This window comes from Alligator sinensis, unplaced genomic scaffold, assembly GCF_000455745.1.
Source record: "Alligator sinensis unplaced genomic scaffold, ASM45574v1 scaffold330_1, whole genome shotgun sequence".
NCBI classification, from domain to species: Eukaryota; Metazoa; Chordata; order Crocodylia; family Alligatoridae; genus Alligator; species Alligator sinensis.
The window spans coordinates 318,227-335,286 of NW_005842178.1; the positions used below are offsets into that span (position 1 = coordinate 318,227).

The 17,060-nt window shown below is 45.0% G+C and overlaps 1 protein-coding gene across 7 annotated transcripts in view; it reads left to right on the forward strand.

The window, feature by feature from the left end:
- TMC5 (transmembrane channel like 5) overlaps positions 1-17,060 on the forward strand; it is a 41,043-nt gene that overhangs the window by 668 nt on the left and 23,315 nt on the right. For 4 of the 7 annotated variants that reach the window (XR_003094634.1, XR_003094633.1, XM_014521087.2 and 1 more), the window contains exons 2-6: positions 9,394-9,516; positions 10,040-10,245; positions 12,307-12,411; positions 14,193-14,309; positions 15,371-15,470. Coding sequence is in view for 5 of the 7 variants with exons in the window: in XM_014521087.2 (XP_014376573.1) it covers positions 9,443-9,516; positions 10,040-10,245; positions 12,307-12,411; positions 14,193-14,309; positions 15,371-15,470 (602 nt within the window). In the remaining 2 variants the exon portion in view is untranslated. Of the gene's footprint in view, positions 1-1,474; positions 1,572-9,390; positions 9,517-10,016; positions 10,246-12,306; positions 12,412-14,192; positions 14,310-15,370; positions 15,471-17,060 lie in introns of those variants that run through there. The other 3 variants (XM_025206975.1, XM_025206976.1, XM_014521088.2) reach the window with 3 other exon arrangements.

Consider the following 17,060-nt stretch of genomic DNA (forward strand, 5'->3'; position numbering starts at 1 on the left):
GCTCGCCGGCCGGCTTGCACGGGGTGCCTCGCTTTGAGAAGTGGCTGCAGGAGACCTCGTTTGAAAGTCACGCTGTCTTGGAAAAGCTGGGGCTAATTTTGGATGAATCTTGCTGCTGGTTGCAAAGAAATGCGTATGCTCCGTGTGGGGCGAAATGCTCCCGGTCTCTCGCACGGGGTGTGAGCACCAAAATGTGGCTCGAGAGGTTGGTGCAGGGACGGGTCTGCCCAGGAGAGAGAGCAGCAACCCGCTGAGGCGCGGTGGGTCTGCCTTCACTCCCAAAGCTTGTTTTGGCTTCGGCTGGAACAGGATTGGGGGATAGAGATATGTGTGTATGTATATATTGAGATCTAGCTACTTTCTTCCTTATTCCTAGATGTTTAGTCAGGGTGTTTCTCCATTGGAAATACACCCAACTTGGACACAGTATTGGAGTGAGGGTAGCACACTACTAATTTGGACTTCAAGGAGCTGCTGGGAGGATGGGGTTGAGGGTGGACAAAAGGGTTGAAATCTGGACAGGAGGGTTGAAATTGCTCTGTCTTTGTACATTAATGTAGAGCAATGTTTCTCAGTCAGTATGTTGTTACCCCCCCTCCTCTGGGAGGTGCAAGATCGTAGCATTCTTTCACTATCTAAAGCAACCCCCCCCCAAAAAAAAACCCCAAACAAAAAAAAAACCCAAAATGAAATAAACCCTCAGTTCTTGCCCATATTGTTCAATGTCAAGTATTTTCTCAGCACATACATAAAGTCTGTAGGCTTGTTCTTGTTGCATTTTTCTTTGAATCTTTCTTCAGGAATACATCCATAGGGTTCATGCCTTTTTTGACACGAAGTAAGAGCTTGCTAATCTGAAAAGGCTGATGCGGATGCTTAAATAAAAAGCATTCAAAGTCTGGTGAGAACTCTTGGCTTTTATATTTGTGATAAACACTTGGGCTCCTGGAGGTGGTACTCTTGTTTGGCTACTGCAGCCTCTTGTCCTGGCAGCGGGGCATTTGTTACAGCAATGTAAATGGCCTACAGAACACTGCGTATGTGCACTGAACTTGTGCAGAAACTTGTTCTCCAGGAAAGCAAAAGAGATTATAGCCAGAAGGGTGATTTGATGTTCAGTATCCTGTATGAGAGTCTTACTTGGCAGCGTCCTGTTTCAAGAGCTATTTATGATGTAACTATTGACCATGGTGTGTTTATTGTTCTCCTAGAAACAAATACTTATCAGTCAAATATGACTTCACTAACGTCAGCGGGAGTTTTACAAAATCGATCTCAGAAAGGTAGATTTGTTAATGCAAATCCTCTCAGATGTCAATGGGATTGGCTAAAAAAAATAGTTGAAGAATGAGGCTCAGAGAAGGCCATGACTTTCTGCATGATTTTGTGAAAATGGCAAAAGACAGGCTACTCATGGCATTGGTTGACTATTAAGTTCTGCCAATTTGCTCTTGACAGGAAAGTAATCCAAGTAAACATCTACCTGCAGTTTACGCGCAAAGGACTTAAATTCCTAACTTTGGCACAGACTTCCTTATGAACTTCATTTAGTTCCTCCATTAAAAATGAAGGTAATGACCTTATTCTTTAACCTTCTGTCTAGCTTAAGTATAAAGATGGTAGGGTTGTAATGCGCCCTACATCCGCTGTGGACTGGCTATAGTGGGAGACCTGTATAATTCTGTGTTACTTTTCATTCATGTGAAATGGTCAGTCAGTTTGAGAACTGGATAAAAGGAAAGTTAGAGTGAAGGGAAGTACTTGTACACTGACTCTCTTTCCAGTATGAACCATAAAATCATCGAAAATTAGGATTAGAAGGGACGTCAGGTCATCTAGTCCAACCTAGGAAACATAGTTTTCTAGGTATAAAATTCACTTCCAAACTAGTTTGTTAGACCCTATTAAATAGCATGTAAGTACATAAGGGGTGTGCATCAGGAGCTGGGAGAACGTCTGTTCACCAGGGCACCCCCAGAGAAGACAAGGTCCAACGGTCACAAACTCCTGGAAGACCATTTTAGGCTGGACATAAGGAAAAACTTCTTTACCGTCCAAAGCCCCAGGGCCTGGAATAGACTGCAAGTACCTACTCTGGACACTTTCAAGAAACACTTGGATGCCTATCTTGCTGGGGTGATCTGACCCCAGCTGACTTCCTGCCCTTGGGGCAGGGGGCTGGACCTGATGATTTTGTGAGGTCCCTTCCAGCCCTAATATCTATGAAATCTATGCTGGGGGGGGTTCTCCTTCTGTTTGGTGATAAACAGTTAGCTCCCACAGCTAGCTTTATCAATTACTAGTGATGTTACAGTATATCCTCAAAGGAACTTGACCTGGAAATACGAATGGAAAAATAGCCTTTTTGATTTGATGAAGTAAATCTCCTTACCATGGCTATCCTATGAAGTTTTAATTTGCACCAGTTTTCACTTACTGAATTTGTTGACGGGACCTTTGTAACTGATACAGCTCATTAAATTATAATCTGAAACTGCCAACAAAACTGGCTAGGTGTATATTACCAGTGGGAAGTAAGCAAAGAAGCTGATACAAAGTAAAAAGACCTGTGCTACTAAAATTAGAAGCAAAATAGCTTGAACTTATTATATTCTTGGTCTTATACATATAATTCCTAACAAATACCCTTTAGATCTGTCTTTTATTTTCTTTAATCTAAAAGAACATTTTCTTTAAGTACCAGTTTCTACCGAGTGTAGCTGATAGTACTAGTTAATGAAAAATGAGAATTGCAGGGTTCCTTTTTATTTTTAAAACAATGCATACATTTTGATCTTGGAAATGCCCAGAGACTAGTATCTAATTTTATTTCAGGAACTCTTTTTTTCCCTTGGCTGGGAGCTTGCATCAGTGGGTTGAATAACTTATTTTGAAGATATGCAAGAATTAAAATAGCAGCTGTCATAAAATGGTTGCCATGTTGTATTCCAACCGAATGCCTAATCCATGCAGAGGTTACTAATCTGCAAATGGAAATAGAAGAACAACTTTAGCTTATGAGGAAGAGGCTGAGTTTTGATGCTGAAGGTCGCACGTTCTACTGCATCTTATGGCCTGTGTTGGGATATACAATAGAGTGTTTTCTACAAAATAAACTCTATTCCCATCTCTGTACATGAATTTAAATAACTTGGAAGGATTCTCCTCAGTTTGCTCTTCAGGTAGAGAAGTTTACCCAGAGCTGTGTGTACAGATATTTGAATGCTGAGGTCCTAAAACATGGAGAGCTTGCAATGCTAACGTTGTGCAGCTGGGGTGGAGCAGTAATGACTTTAGCTCTGGATGTAAAGTGGGGGGGACGACATACGCATCCTAATACCTTGCGAGTAGTTCAGGGCTTACTGCAATAACCTCATAAATAGGTGGTGAATGACATTTTATTGAATTCTAGTTGCTGAGCTGGACCTGATCATGTGTTCTGTCTTCTGTGACCAAGAAATTATGCTACTTCAGCAGGAGCTCTTGAGCTGCTTTCCTGGAGAGAGAGTCTTTTAGCTGAGCTCAGATCCAAACGTGTTCTATAATGGCCCCAGTTAAGACCTGATGCTATAAGGTGCTGAGCACATTAATATTTGGGGCACTTTTGGAGTGATTTTTATCTCTGATTTTTCAAAGGATTTAGTTTTCTGTCAGGGTACCATTATTCCAGGGCCCACATCTGATGTGGTTGAAGTAGCATCTGGCATGACCTGTATTCTAGAGCCGGGGTCATCAGGGGATAGGGGGGCACAAACAAATCTTAGCTCCAGTGTGGGCCATTTCTAACCTGGCATGCAACCCCACAGCTGTAGTCAGTCACCATTACTTACTCACCCCCTCACAATGACACTGTTATTACTCGTCCACCACACGGGTGAACCCCCTGTCTGGACAAAATGACTCTGCTGGAGAGCTGAAAAAAATTACTCTGCTGGCTGTAAGTTGCAAACTCCTCTTCTAGAAGACCTTCCAGATCTGCTGACTAGGCTCCTGATACTGCTTGTATCTACCCACTGGTATCATTAGTCTGTAAATACCATGGGTCACCCATTACAGATTTCCCTCAATTTATGTGGGTCCTTTATATGCAAATTTGCTCTTATGCGATGAGCATATTTAGACCCATAATTCATTATATGCGAGGTGTATTCGCTCTTATGCGATCAGCATAGACGACCCCCCCCAAAACAGGTAAGTCTGTGGGGGGAGGGGAAGGGCCGTGGCCCCATTCATCCCAGCCCCGGCTGCAGCGGCCCCAGGAGCGGCCAGTGCCAGCTGCCTGCAGCCACTGGGCTGCACTCTGCTCCTCCTGTCCCCACCCAGCCCAGCTACTAGGCTGCACTGTGCCTTGGTGCAGGCATCTGGTGTCAGCTGCTCCTGGGGCTGCTCCAGCATGGGCTGGGGGGAGGGTGGACAAGGGGAGCACCGGGCAGCACAGGGCACAGCACTCACCCCAGCCCTGGCTGCAGCGGCCCCAGAAGTGGCCGACACCAGCTGCCTGCACCAGTGCACGGTGCAGTCCAGCGGCTACAGGCAGCTGATGTTGGCTGCTCCTGGGGCTGCTCCAGCACAGGAAGGGGTGAATGGGGACCAGAAGAGCCCCGGGGGCTTCAGGGCATGGTGCAGCCCAGCTGCTACAGGCAGCAGGGGGGAACCCCCCCCGGGGGCGGTGGCCAGCTGGGGCTAGGGTGAGTGCCACACCCCATGCCACCCGGGGCTCCTATTGTCTGCACTCACCCCAGCCCATGCTGGAGCTGCCCTGGGAGCAGCCAACACCAGCTGCCTACACCAGGGCACAGAGCAGCCCAGGAGCAGAAGTGAGTGCGGATAAGCAGAGCCCAGGCGCTGGGGGACAAGCAGAGCATGGTGCAGCCCAGCAGCTGCAGGCGGCTGAAGCCGGCTACTCCCAGGGCCTCTGCAGCTGGGGCTGGGGCGAGTGCTGCTCTGTTCCCTCTTCTTTGCTGCCTTGTGTAGCCCCAGGAGTGGCACCCCTGCCCACAGCCCTTCCCTAGTCCCAGCCTCATTCCCTCCCTCCCTCACCGCCATGGGAACCTATCCCTATTTGTTACATTGTACTTGTTGTACAAGTACATTGTTACATTTGTACTTTATGCAAATTCGATTTATGCCCCATTCTCCAGGAACCTGTGTACCATGTAAATCGAGGGAAACCTTTTTTTCCCAATTTTGCCTGTAAAGCATGTAGCATGTCATACACAGACATAGAGTAGCAAGTAATAGAGCTAAAACAGTGGTCCTATCCCCTTAGCTAATAGGTTAAATATTGCCTATAGGTTCCTCTGATGTTGGTTGTCACCATAGGAAATTAAAAGTTAAAACTGAAAGAACAGGTATGATGTTGTTTACAGTGCATTATTTGCTCAGTATTGCAGCCAATGGGACAGTAAAGGTTGGGAATAACTGTGCTATTACTTAGACTCCTTTTCAGAGAACCCATTGACCTCAAACCTTACTGACGTGTACTCACGTGCTTACTTGAGGAATGGTGGAGAGGATCTCCTGGTGCATTATTTCTGTATATTTCCAAGTTCAGTATTACAAAAGCAGAATAAATAAGCAGCTTCCAAACAATAAGGAAATAAACAGCAGTGCATGAGAGAGACTGGACAAATTTTGTGTGTCCTGTACTGACATACCATCAGGCTTCTGTTCTCAGAAAGTGTGTGAGTAGAGGATAGAAATACTAGAAAAATGGAAGTAGCAGCATAGGGTGTAAACCAGGGGTGGGCAAAATGTGGCCCATGGGCCAGATGCAGCCTGCCAAGCCATTCTATCTGACCCACGGGACCCCTCAAAAATTTAGGAAGTTAATATTTATCCTCCCCGGGCTGCCTGTCATGTGGCCCTCGATGGCTTGCCAAAACTCAGTAAGCAGCCTTGCACCCAAAATAATTGTCCGTCTCTGGTGTAAACCTTGTTCTTGTTGACATTTCCATAAGCATAACATTTGTTTTGAGCTTGATGGAGGTAGCTTTTCCAGGCAGAAGAGAATTAAGTGACTGCTTTCAGACTGACAAGAACAAGTGACGTGTTTATTCACATCTAAGACAGGTTTTTTCCCCTCCAGTCAGCATGGGGGAGAAGCCTTTGGTCTTAGATTCATGTACAAAGCAGAGACAGGGCAGGCAGCTGCTCCGACTCTGACTCTGGGCCTAAACCCAGGTCAGGGCCAGAGTCAGACCTATAGCAGCCACCTGCACCCCCTGCTCCGCTTGTCGTCTGCACTTCTGCTTCCCACTCTGCCCCCTTCCCTCACCCTTTACTGTCAGGCGTAGCTCAGCTTGGGCTCTAGCTCAGGCTCCATTCCCTCCTGAGCGTGGAGCACATGGAAGTCCATCCCCTGCCTAGCTGTAGCTCAGCTTGGGCTCTAACTCAGGCTCCGTTCCCTTCTGAGCATGGAGCACATGGAAGTCCATCCCCTGCCTAGCTGATCAGCAGCACCAATGTTTTTGTGTGGCCCAGCAGGGGCTGTTTCCATGTGCTCTGCTCCAAGGAGAGAGCAGCATTTGACAGTAACGGTGGGGAGGGGGCGTGAAGGAACAGGCAGAGACTGGGGCACTAGTGGGGAGAGGGGGGAGCTGTAGGGAGCTGGGGTGGGGGTGGAAGTCAGGGGGACAGGAAGGCTGTAGAGAGAAGAAGTGGTGGGGGCCGGGGGGGGGCTGCCTACCCTCCCCCTCCCATATGACTCCACCTAGCCATTGCTTTCCCTGCTGTAGTAGTGTGGGGAATAAATTTAAGACATCCCTCTGATACTTGGGTTCTCTATCTAAAAAATTATGACAAATTTATACATTTTCCATATATAGAATCTAATTTGGCAGGGGTCATTTTGAATTCAAGTAAATATGGTAGGTGCAGTCACAAGTCTGTTGAGTCAAACATCAAAGCGTCTAAGTGGCAAAGGGCAAATTGGAAAAAATAGGTATTGGAGGAACCGGCTTCCCAAAGACTACTGAAAATGGCTTTGAAAGGTAAGTGGAGTCTTACGAATGTTAAAGACGTAGAGCCCTTTAGGGGAGGACTGTGGGTTGTGTGAGTGTGCACGTGCAGCATGGAAGGGAGGAAGAATACATAGTCTGTATGGAATCCCAGACAGGGTAGTTTTGCAAAGCATCCATTCCTATTCATAACTGAACTCTAAATAAAGCTTGTGCTCTAGTCCTAGACGAGTCAGTAGCACTTAATCAGATGCTTAAAGCTAGCCACATATTTAAATGCTTTTGCGAAATATTAGCAATCGCATTTTCTTGCAGTAGTACCTAAGGCCCAGAATGCAGCAATGTTGTGCTAGGCACTGTCCTGGAGACACCACATGGGCCCAGAAGTTATTAAATAAGTGAGCAGAGTGAACAAGGTGAGGGCAGCAAAGCACATGCTAGTTCTACACACTTTTTAAGGAGGAGTTGGGGAGGAATACTGCTGAATTGGGGCTATACTGTAAACCTGTGATAGTTTGTCTCATGTCATTTGTCTTGGGTATGGCAATCAAAACACAGCTTACCACCAACACGTGTGAATTTGCTGGATCTTCATTAAGACATATACAGTCAGGGCTGCCAGGCAGGGGTCTGTGTAGTGATGTCAACTTTGCATATGTTTGGCATTTTGCATAAAAATAGAAGGAGCATGTCAACAAAGGGCAACATCCATCTCTGTGGACCTGATTTATACCAGCTTCCATAAACCATAGAACTCCCAGAGATGCCAGTAGATCATTGTTCAACCTTGATTCATTATTAACTAGAGTTCAAGGATTTCTCCGGAGTCTGGGTTCCTCTGAGAGGTTAATTCCTCAGAGTTTAACTTGTCTCTGGCACTTCAGAGGCAGTCTGCTGCTCTTCACACTGTTGGGCTGGATCATGTAAGAACTGCTGAATCTGCAAAAGAACAGTTTGACCCTGACAGCACCTTTTCTTGTCTAACTTCAGAGCTACAGTCTAATTAAAATGTTAGTAACAATGAGAACTTTTGGATTTGGATCTGATGCTTCAAAATGGAACTAGAGAGAGCATGTTAAACAAGAAGGAAATCCATCATTTAAAAAAAAAAAAAGCTATGAGGGGAAACAATAAGGAAATAGCCAGTCATGCCTTATATAAACAATAACAAAAAACAACAGGCAAACCGTTTGACCTGCTATATCAAATATCAGTAGTTCTGATATTTCCCATCCTTTTTGTCCTACAGTATTAACTGGAATACTTTTGCTGTATTTCCTCGTACTTCAAGAAGCATTTCTTTGTTCTTACATTCAGAATTTGCATAACTTGCACCAATGTTTACTGTATAGACTAAGTCTGGTAAGAGCACTAGATCATGCTTGAAATTGTCTTTTGAAACTTGACAGGGCTGAAAGTATAAATTCAACAGAGCATTCATGCTAAAGTGGCATTCTAACTGAAGATAAGTGTTTACAGGCTGGAATTGCCTATATCTAAAAACCAGGTCCTGACATGATCTCAACATGCTTCTTAGAGGAGATGGGACTATAACTTGATGCAAAAATTAATTATTTGGCTTGCAACCACTCTGAGGGCCCTGCACTGAGTAACCTCACAGCTATGCTGAGGTAGGAATTACAGTGCCATTTCCCTGCTAAGGTTTTACAGCAAGTCATTTCAATGTAAAACCATCCTTTCTATGTTAGTAGTAGAGGCATGACTAGACCTACTTGCCCATCTCTGTCACGAAGCAATGGCATGTATGCATAAAAACTAGTTGCAGGATTTGGGCTCTGATTTGAAGTCAGCAAAATGTACTTAAATAGCAGCAGAATTAGTCTCTAAATGAAGGACCATCTTTTTATACAACTCCAAAAACAGAGGATCCCCGATTCATTATGAGGTGCTATTGCAACACAAATCATTTATAACAAAAAGGGAACCTACAGCATGAAGGCAGATTGTACTTCTTCCCGTGATTTGTGCTTGCAGTGCTGTGCATGTTTCATTCCATCTGAGAAAAGAAGGAATTTCATTTTTTGATTACAAACAGGTAAAAAAAAACCCCTAAAAATGTGATTTCTGTATTTTTCAAAGATGGGTGAAGTTATCTTACACATACTTTTTGTGCTGTGCTGTGCTGTGCTGTGCTCTGTCAGCCGTCTTCTGGATGAGGACCTGTATTTTTTCATAAGTAGTTCCATGTATTGTCCAAAGGGTAAATAGCACTCAGCGGTGCTACATTTCATTGTTCTTCATTTATATAGGTTTTATTGGTTTATTCATTATTAATTTAGCAGAACTAAAGTAATCTTTTTGTCCACTTAATATATTAAAATCTACTTTTGTTCTTTCATACTAAGCGGAAAATCATCAAGTGGTTCTTCATTGTAGATCTAACTTTAAAAATGTAACCTTCCCTCTAATACAGTACTAAAGAAGTAAAGGGACAGAGAAGGAAACACTGATTCAGACTCATCATGTCTTACCACTATAATGAAGCCTTTGAAAACCCAGACTATCACAATTCAGAAACCTTGGAGAGTGACAGACGGTAAGTTTGACTAATCATGTTAGTGTTCTGACTGATAACACTTTTTGGTATTGAAAAGAATTCAGTGCTTATAATTCATAGTTGGGGGGGCACTGTTGAAAGTTTACTTTATGGTATTCATTTTTATCATGCTTTAGGATTTGTCTAAAAATACTCCCATATACTTGGCATTTTTCATTTGTTTTTTAAAGATGTATTTTAGACTCATTTTTTATATGCTCCAGGATTTATAGTTGTGGGTGCTGGGGATTTCTTAGTTGGATGTGTCCAACATATCTACAACCAGTATATCTGCTGTAGTTTTGAGACCCTGGTTTTGCAAACAGTTGTGCAGTTTTAATGTAGCCCTGTCGCTGATGGTGGGATTGAGGTTCAGTTACCAACTGGAGTTTGTAATAATTGTTATTCAATTCTAAGTATTGTATATTTTGAAGTGTTTGTTTTAAAATATATTTGCGCACTATGTAAAGATGGATTTATCTGTTGTCTTGCTGGTGCAGTTTCCTTTTTGTTGTTTACATAGGAAAGCTTCTCAAACGAATTCAATGTTTCGCCAAAACCCTTATGATTCTTCACCATATGATTCCTATACGGATCACGATGGACGAGAGCAAAGACAGAATTATTCCGTGGATATACCAATGGCCACAATGCAGCCTGGCTTGGAGGTCAGCCAAAGTGCAAAACGATGGGGCACGCCAAATGCAAATCCATATGGAAATACACATAGTACGTAACTTCACGCATTAAAAGCTTATGTACAAGAGAGAATGCCTGAGGCTGAATGAAAAGCCTGCTCACTGCTAGTGGCGGGTTAAGATTCATTGCTGGAACCCAGGGCCCCAGGGAGAAGGATCCCTTCCCTTCCTGGTGCTGCTGCTACCAAGGGTGGGCTGGTCTTTGTGCCCCCATGGGGGAGGCTGGGTAGACCTGGCCAGCTGGGGGTGGGGTGGCACATGCCCACCTCTCCTCCCTGCTCCCCCCAGCCCCCTCCTCTGCCACAGCTGGAGCGGAGCCAAGTTGCCCACTGAAGGATTGGGGCTCTCCACTCTGCTGCCTTTGCCTTGGGGACCCCTCACCAGCCAGCACATCGCTGCCCCCACTGCTGCCGTGAGGGCAGGGGGTGTGTGGACAGTGCAGGGCAAAGGCAACAGAGCAGAGAGCCCTGAGCCCACAGTGGGCATCCCACATCTGCCCTGTGCACAAATCTGGGGGGGTATATGCCTCCCCCATGCATCTCCTGGGGGGTGCACACAGAGGTGGGGAGCCAATCCCCCCTCCCCACCTGTGCCCGTGGCTCCATCCTGCTCCCTTACCTAGCCCCATCCCATGCACTGCCCTGACTGGGCAGCACCCCCAGCCCCTGCCCCACTCCCTATCTCACCATGGAGACCTCGATTTGCCCCCCCAATGCCCCTTCCCACCATACACTTACCTGCAGGGAGCTGCTCTCCTTGCGGCCAGGCTGTGTTCTGGACTATGTGCATGTGTGTGGTTGCGCCTCCTGCGTCTCACTCCCGACAGCCCCTGCAGGCTAGCATGCTGCCCAGTGCCCACCTGCAAGGGAAAACCCACTGTTTCTCATGGGAACCCAGTCACCCAGGCACTTGGGAGCCCCTGATTGGCAAGGACCCTGGGCCTGGGCCTCATGTGCCAATGTTCACTGCAACTTCTGAATCCATAGCAGGATCTGTGTCCCTCTGAGATGATCTAAAATACACCTTTGTTAGGTTTTTTTTTTTTTCCCCTCCCTCAAGAGCAATAAAATTAGTTTTTAAAAAGGAAGATTTTAGCAAGGTTTATTTCTAACCTGTGTCTCTGTGCTTTGGAAACCAGAGGGCTGTTAAAAGCAGAGTACGTTTTAGCCACAGGCATTTCAACTGTAGTTAAACTGACAGTTGCTCTGAGCACTTTTATTTCTGAGGGCCCAAACTGAGACATTTTGAATGAGGCCTGATTTTCTGTAGGAGGGTTTCTTGGTTGTTTTAGAATATCAGACCCCTTTGAGACTTCTTCAGTTGAATGCCCAGAATCACTATCGACTTTTGAAATATGAAGTTGCTAGCATCTGTTGGTCCACCCATCTAGTTCAGGGGTGCTCAGGCTCCAGCCCTTGGGCCCAGTGCAGCCCACGGAGCCATAAGTATTCAGCCCCTGGGGCTTCCCATGGATTGGGACATTTGGCAGCAGGGGAGTGGTGGCAATAAATATGGCCAGCCTTCCCCATTGCCAAATTCCCAAACACCAAGCAGGTTAGGGCCAGTTTGCAACCCCTCCCCTCACTCCCGTGGCTGGAGGAGACTGAGTCACTCAACCTTCCTCCGTGGGGCTGGGTTGGGGATTGGCCATGCTCCCTTCCCACCATGGGGTTGGGCCACACCCCTTCCCCCTGGCCAGGTTAGAGGCAGGATGTCCCTTCCTGCTCCATGCAGCTGGATGGGACCTACCACTACTGCCCCATGCCGATCAGGGCCATCAGCTGGATCTGGCCTGCAGATGGCCTGGGCACTGCCCATCCAGTGCACTGGCCAAAAAAGGTTGACCACCACTGATCTACTTGGATAGACAAATTAGGTGGACTTTCAGTACTCTTAATGTTTCTCCCTTAGCATTCAGTGCATATTTTTATTAGAATATAATACAGTAGCATGATTATTTAAATGGGTTTATGGTATTGGAACTCCCTCATCATTCTAGGATATACTATTTTATGTACAAATTTATTTAATCCTCTCTGAATTATTTAAAAATACTTCCAGTTTATATACTTCTGCTTTTCCCTTTCAACAGTCAATCACTCCTTTGAATATGAGCCAGAGTTTATGTATACACCACCTTCTACTCTCAGTACTGTGGACGGCCCTTTTGCACGCAGATCTTCTGATGCATCTGAAGGTAAGGCTAAAGTAAGAGGAAGTAAATGCCAGTGGAAACATTGAAACTTTAAATTCCATAAGTTGAGCACAATATTGTTAGGCTTGAACGAACCAAGTGATCTAATGCTAATTAATGTGAAAGGTTCTTTTTTCAGTTGGGCAGCTGACTGATTAAAGGTCTCCACATAATTGGAGAAGCCATCAAATAGCAGCAGTATTTCTATGCTATGGTGATATGGTAGTACAGAGCTTTCTGTGGGTGGTGGATACAAGAAGGAAGGCAAGGAAAAATATTGTTTAAAGCAAGAGCCACCTAACTGAAGCTGAGTTTCCCATGACTGGGTAATCTCAGATAATGTATTTGTGCAATTATGTGAATGGATGCATGGGATTATGGGGCCAAATTCTTTGCTGATGTATTTCCACTGATGTCAGTGGAGTAATAGCAGCAACATTTTGGTCCATGGTGTTTGAGTGTGAAGGACTGACCATAAAAACTAATGTTGTATTTTTAATAAAATAAATGTCCTCTGGAACTTGACAATGTAGTTTTTTTAAGGGTCCCTGTTTGGCTAGATATCAGAACAATTATTCATAAAATCATAGCGGTGTCAATTTGGTGTCTGTCCTCTATATAAGTAATTGTTTTTCGATTCATGGGTTCCCCTGATTTCTTTTTCATTGTGACCAGTTTGGTACCTGATGCTTCTAGAATTTCTTTGCCTTTAATGAAGAATGCTCATCTAGAATTGTTGCATACACATACTGGAAAAAAATGCACCTCTGTTAGCCAAGATGAGGGACTTCAACGTTTTCACTATCTCTGGCAGACTTTAACCTTTTGTAAATGGTCTTCCAGTTAAGATTTGTCTTGAAAGATATTGTATTTTACTAAATAAATACTAATTTTGTTAATATACAGGGGTAACTTATTCCAAAATTCTCCGTGAGAGCATGTAGAGAATGGGAGAGATACTTCCTAAGACTTTTAATGTTTGGGAAAAGAATACCCAACACTTACAACTAGAGAATAAGCATCCAGATGTTGAAAGTCCAGGGAATGCCTCAGCTAAAGGCCACAGACATTTTCCTTTCTTTAATCCTTTTAAGTCAATGCAAAGAAAATTGCCTCAGAGTGAGAACAATACCATTACCATAGTCGATTCAAATCTGAACAGTGCCATTGCTGAAAACCAGCAAGAGGTGCATTCATTAATGGATGCATCAAACTCCGTAGGCTCTCTAATGTCAGAAAAGCCAAACTCAGTAGGCCTTTTAATGTCAGAAAGGCCAAACTTGGAAGGAGAATGCAGTGCTGAGCTGCCTATATCTTCCCAGATGGCTCGTGGCCAGAGAAAGGCACTTTTGGACTCCCCTCACTCTTCAGATTCAGTAGCAGAAGGTATAAGAATTCAGTGATCAAGGAAATAATTTTAAATGATGTGATGGAAGAAAGGCAATAAACTGGCCTCTTTGACAAGAGTTAGGCATCCATTCTTTTAGGGTAAGATCCCAATACCCTGAATTGTATGTTGTTCAAGAAACAATCCCAAGAAAGCCAATAGAGGTGTCCCAATCTTACCTTGCCAGTGACAGCAAGAGACTGGACCCAGACCCAGATAATACCGTCTGGTCTTATGTTTCTACTGCTGAAAAATTGCATTTACTTATCAAACATGCAGCAGAGGCTCTTTAAGTAACTGTTTTCTATGAAAGTGAAGTTTTGAATATATAATGAACAGGTTTGTCTAAGCCAATTAGTTAAGTTGCAGCATTTGTTAAAAAGCGTGTGTTGTTCAGCTAGCATCGTGCAGAGACGGAACAGGCAACGAGCTGACCCCGTTTTCACAACCTCTTCTGACTTTGACAGAACAGATGCAAATGCAGCAGCATACAATGAAAATAAAGAAAGCCAAGGTAGGCATTTTCTATATTGCTTAGAGAAATGGTGGGGCTACTAGCCACCTTCTTGGACAAGAAAAATGTAACAGATATTGATGGATGTTACGGGGCCACCGCAGAACTAGGAACATCTTGTTCCAGTCTGCTCTTGAGATACTTGGATGTGAAACAGCAGAGAGTTTGTGGTCAGAATTTCATATTGAACTATTTGGCTTTCTCTTAACTGGGGGAAAAAACCTGTGTGTTTTGATTTGTTTTTTAATATGGGCAGCCTACCATGTTAGATTCCTAGACAACTTTGAGTTCTGCCAGTTAATTCGCTGAGAGAAAGCTTGGACTTCGCATCAAGGTTTACCCTGAACAGTTATGGTTAAAATAAAGTTTGTGTCTGCCAACTTGTTATCTAACATTAGCATACACCATTTTTCCTAGTGTCAACATGATTTTCATCACTTTAATTAATGCTGTTTCACCTGTTTAGATTTATACAAGTAAGTGTCTATTCTAGGTTATAGTTTTTCAGCCATTATTAAAAGACGCAATGTGCCTGAAAGTAACATATTAAAATTTTTGCCTTATATAAGAAGACACTTTCAGTAAAATAACATAGTTCCCATAATTTAAATTTACATTAACACTGCTTACATACTATCACTTACTTAAAATTACAAAAAAAATCTTATTTTTTTTAAAAGGCATCTTTCAGTTATGTGTAAGCTTATTGCAGAAAGCAAAACTGTACTTGAACAAATAGCATGTAAAATTTTGTATGAAGGCTTGCATCAGGTTTTTTTAGTCTTATTTTATATTATAGCCCATTGTACAAACAATACACTGCTAATGGGATTTTTGAAAGCAATGAGTACTGTATTCTCCTAATGTATAGAATATTAAGTACATTCTGTACATTGCAGAAATTTCAAGCCAGGTAACTAAGAATATTAGGTGACTATTTAATTTCCATATATTACCTGCATCTTGGGAGCAACAAGCATCAGGTGTCATATCACCTCTTCATGAGAAGTAATATATTTATTACTCTAAGTTCTGGATATTTTTGTACATTTTTCATACAGAAGAAAAGATCATCAGAAATCTTGCAAGCATGACTACCCGTGAAAGAATTAAAGCAATCCAGAAGATGCCAAAGACTATGAAAGAAAAAAGAGAGATCAGGTAAAAGCAGAATTTTTTCTACAGCCAATTGCTTATATGAATACTTGTGCCGCTAGTACAGGTGTCTTGATAATTTTTGGATTGGCACTGTCAATTCCAGTACAAAACAATTGGGAAAGTATGTATTTTTTAAAGTGGCATCTTACAAGGCAAATATGTGTTAATTAAATATGGAGGTAGTGCCTAGTGTTAACTGGGAGCAATGCACTTGATAAATTACAACAAAATTCTACTTTATATTCCTGGGAGAAATTTCCTCTGGAAAGACTGGGGAAAAAAAACTTCCAAAAGAATTTGCAGGCTGTAGGACAGGGGTAGGCAATGTTTTTTGGCCAGAGCGCCAAAAACACCACGATGTCTACCTTGGAAGGTGCTGGAGTGCCGGCGTGCCAGAAAAACAAAATGAGGGCAGAGGGTACATGATAGGATGCACTGCATATTAGTATAGTTAATAATCATAAATGTTACCTTTTTATGGTAAGTACCAGATTTTCTAAAAATTGTAAACCTGGTGACAGTAAATAAAACTTCTGATACTACCTTTGATCTTGTGTATTTGATATGTGCGGGTCTCCCCCCACAACAGAGCCCCTGCCCCCCAGCCCTGCTGGAGGGGGCCCCCAGCTGCCAGGGCTATGGGGCCAGGGAACCAGGTCTGCAGCTCCCTGCCTGCCCCCAGCAGAAGGCAGTGGCTGCTGCAGCAGGAGCTGGCTCCCCCACTGCTGCTGCCTGCTGTCTGCTGCGGGTGGGGAGTGGGGCTGGCTCCCAGCGGCAGCATGCATTCCCGGGGGGCAGAGGAGACCTGCCCCCCAGATCTGTGTGAGGGGCAGGGGCAAGGTGGGTGCGGGCTTGTGCTCCCCGCCGTGCTGCCCTCTCCTGCCACCTCTGCAGAGCAGCGTTGGAACCCAGCGCGGCAGGGCACAGCGGAGAGACGCACAAAAGCTGCCTGCCACTCCGAGCTCCCCGCTGCCCTGGCCACACTTCTCCTGCCAGCGGGGGCAGCAGCAAGGGGCACAATGCTGCACTGCTGCCCACACTGCCCCCATGCACACAAGGAAAGTGTGACTAGGGCAGCGTGGATCTTGCAGCAGCAGGCAGCTTCCCTGTGCAGCCCTTCTGTGCGCTGCCACTCCAGGTCGCACACAGTATGCTCCGAAGGGCCTGTGGGAGGGCAGCAGGGCCAGGAGCACAGCGTGTGCGACCCGGAGTGGCAGCGCACAGGGAAGTTGCCTGCCACAGCAAGCTCCACGCTGCCCTGATCACACTTCCCCTGTGTGCACAGAGGCAGCGTGGGCAGCAGCACAGGATTGTGCCCTTCACTGCTACCACTGCCTGCAGGGGAAGTGTGGCCAGGGCAGCGGGGAGCTCAGAGTGGCAGGCAGCTTTCATGCACCTCCCTGCTGTGCCCTGCCACATCCGGTTCCACACTGCTCTGCAGAGGTGGCAGGGGAGGGCAGCATGGTGAGGAGCAGCACCAGCACCTGCTGCCTCCCCAGAGCCTGGGTCTGGGAGGCAGCTAGGGCTGGGGCCGAGGCGCAGCAGCTGTTTGTAGCATCCTAGCTGCAGCCGGCGCCGGCCCTGGGGAAGTGC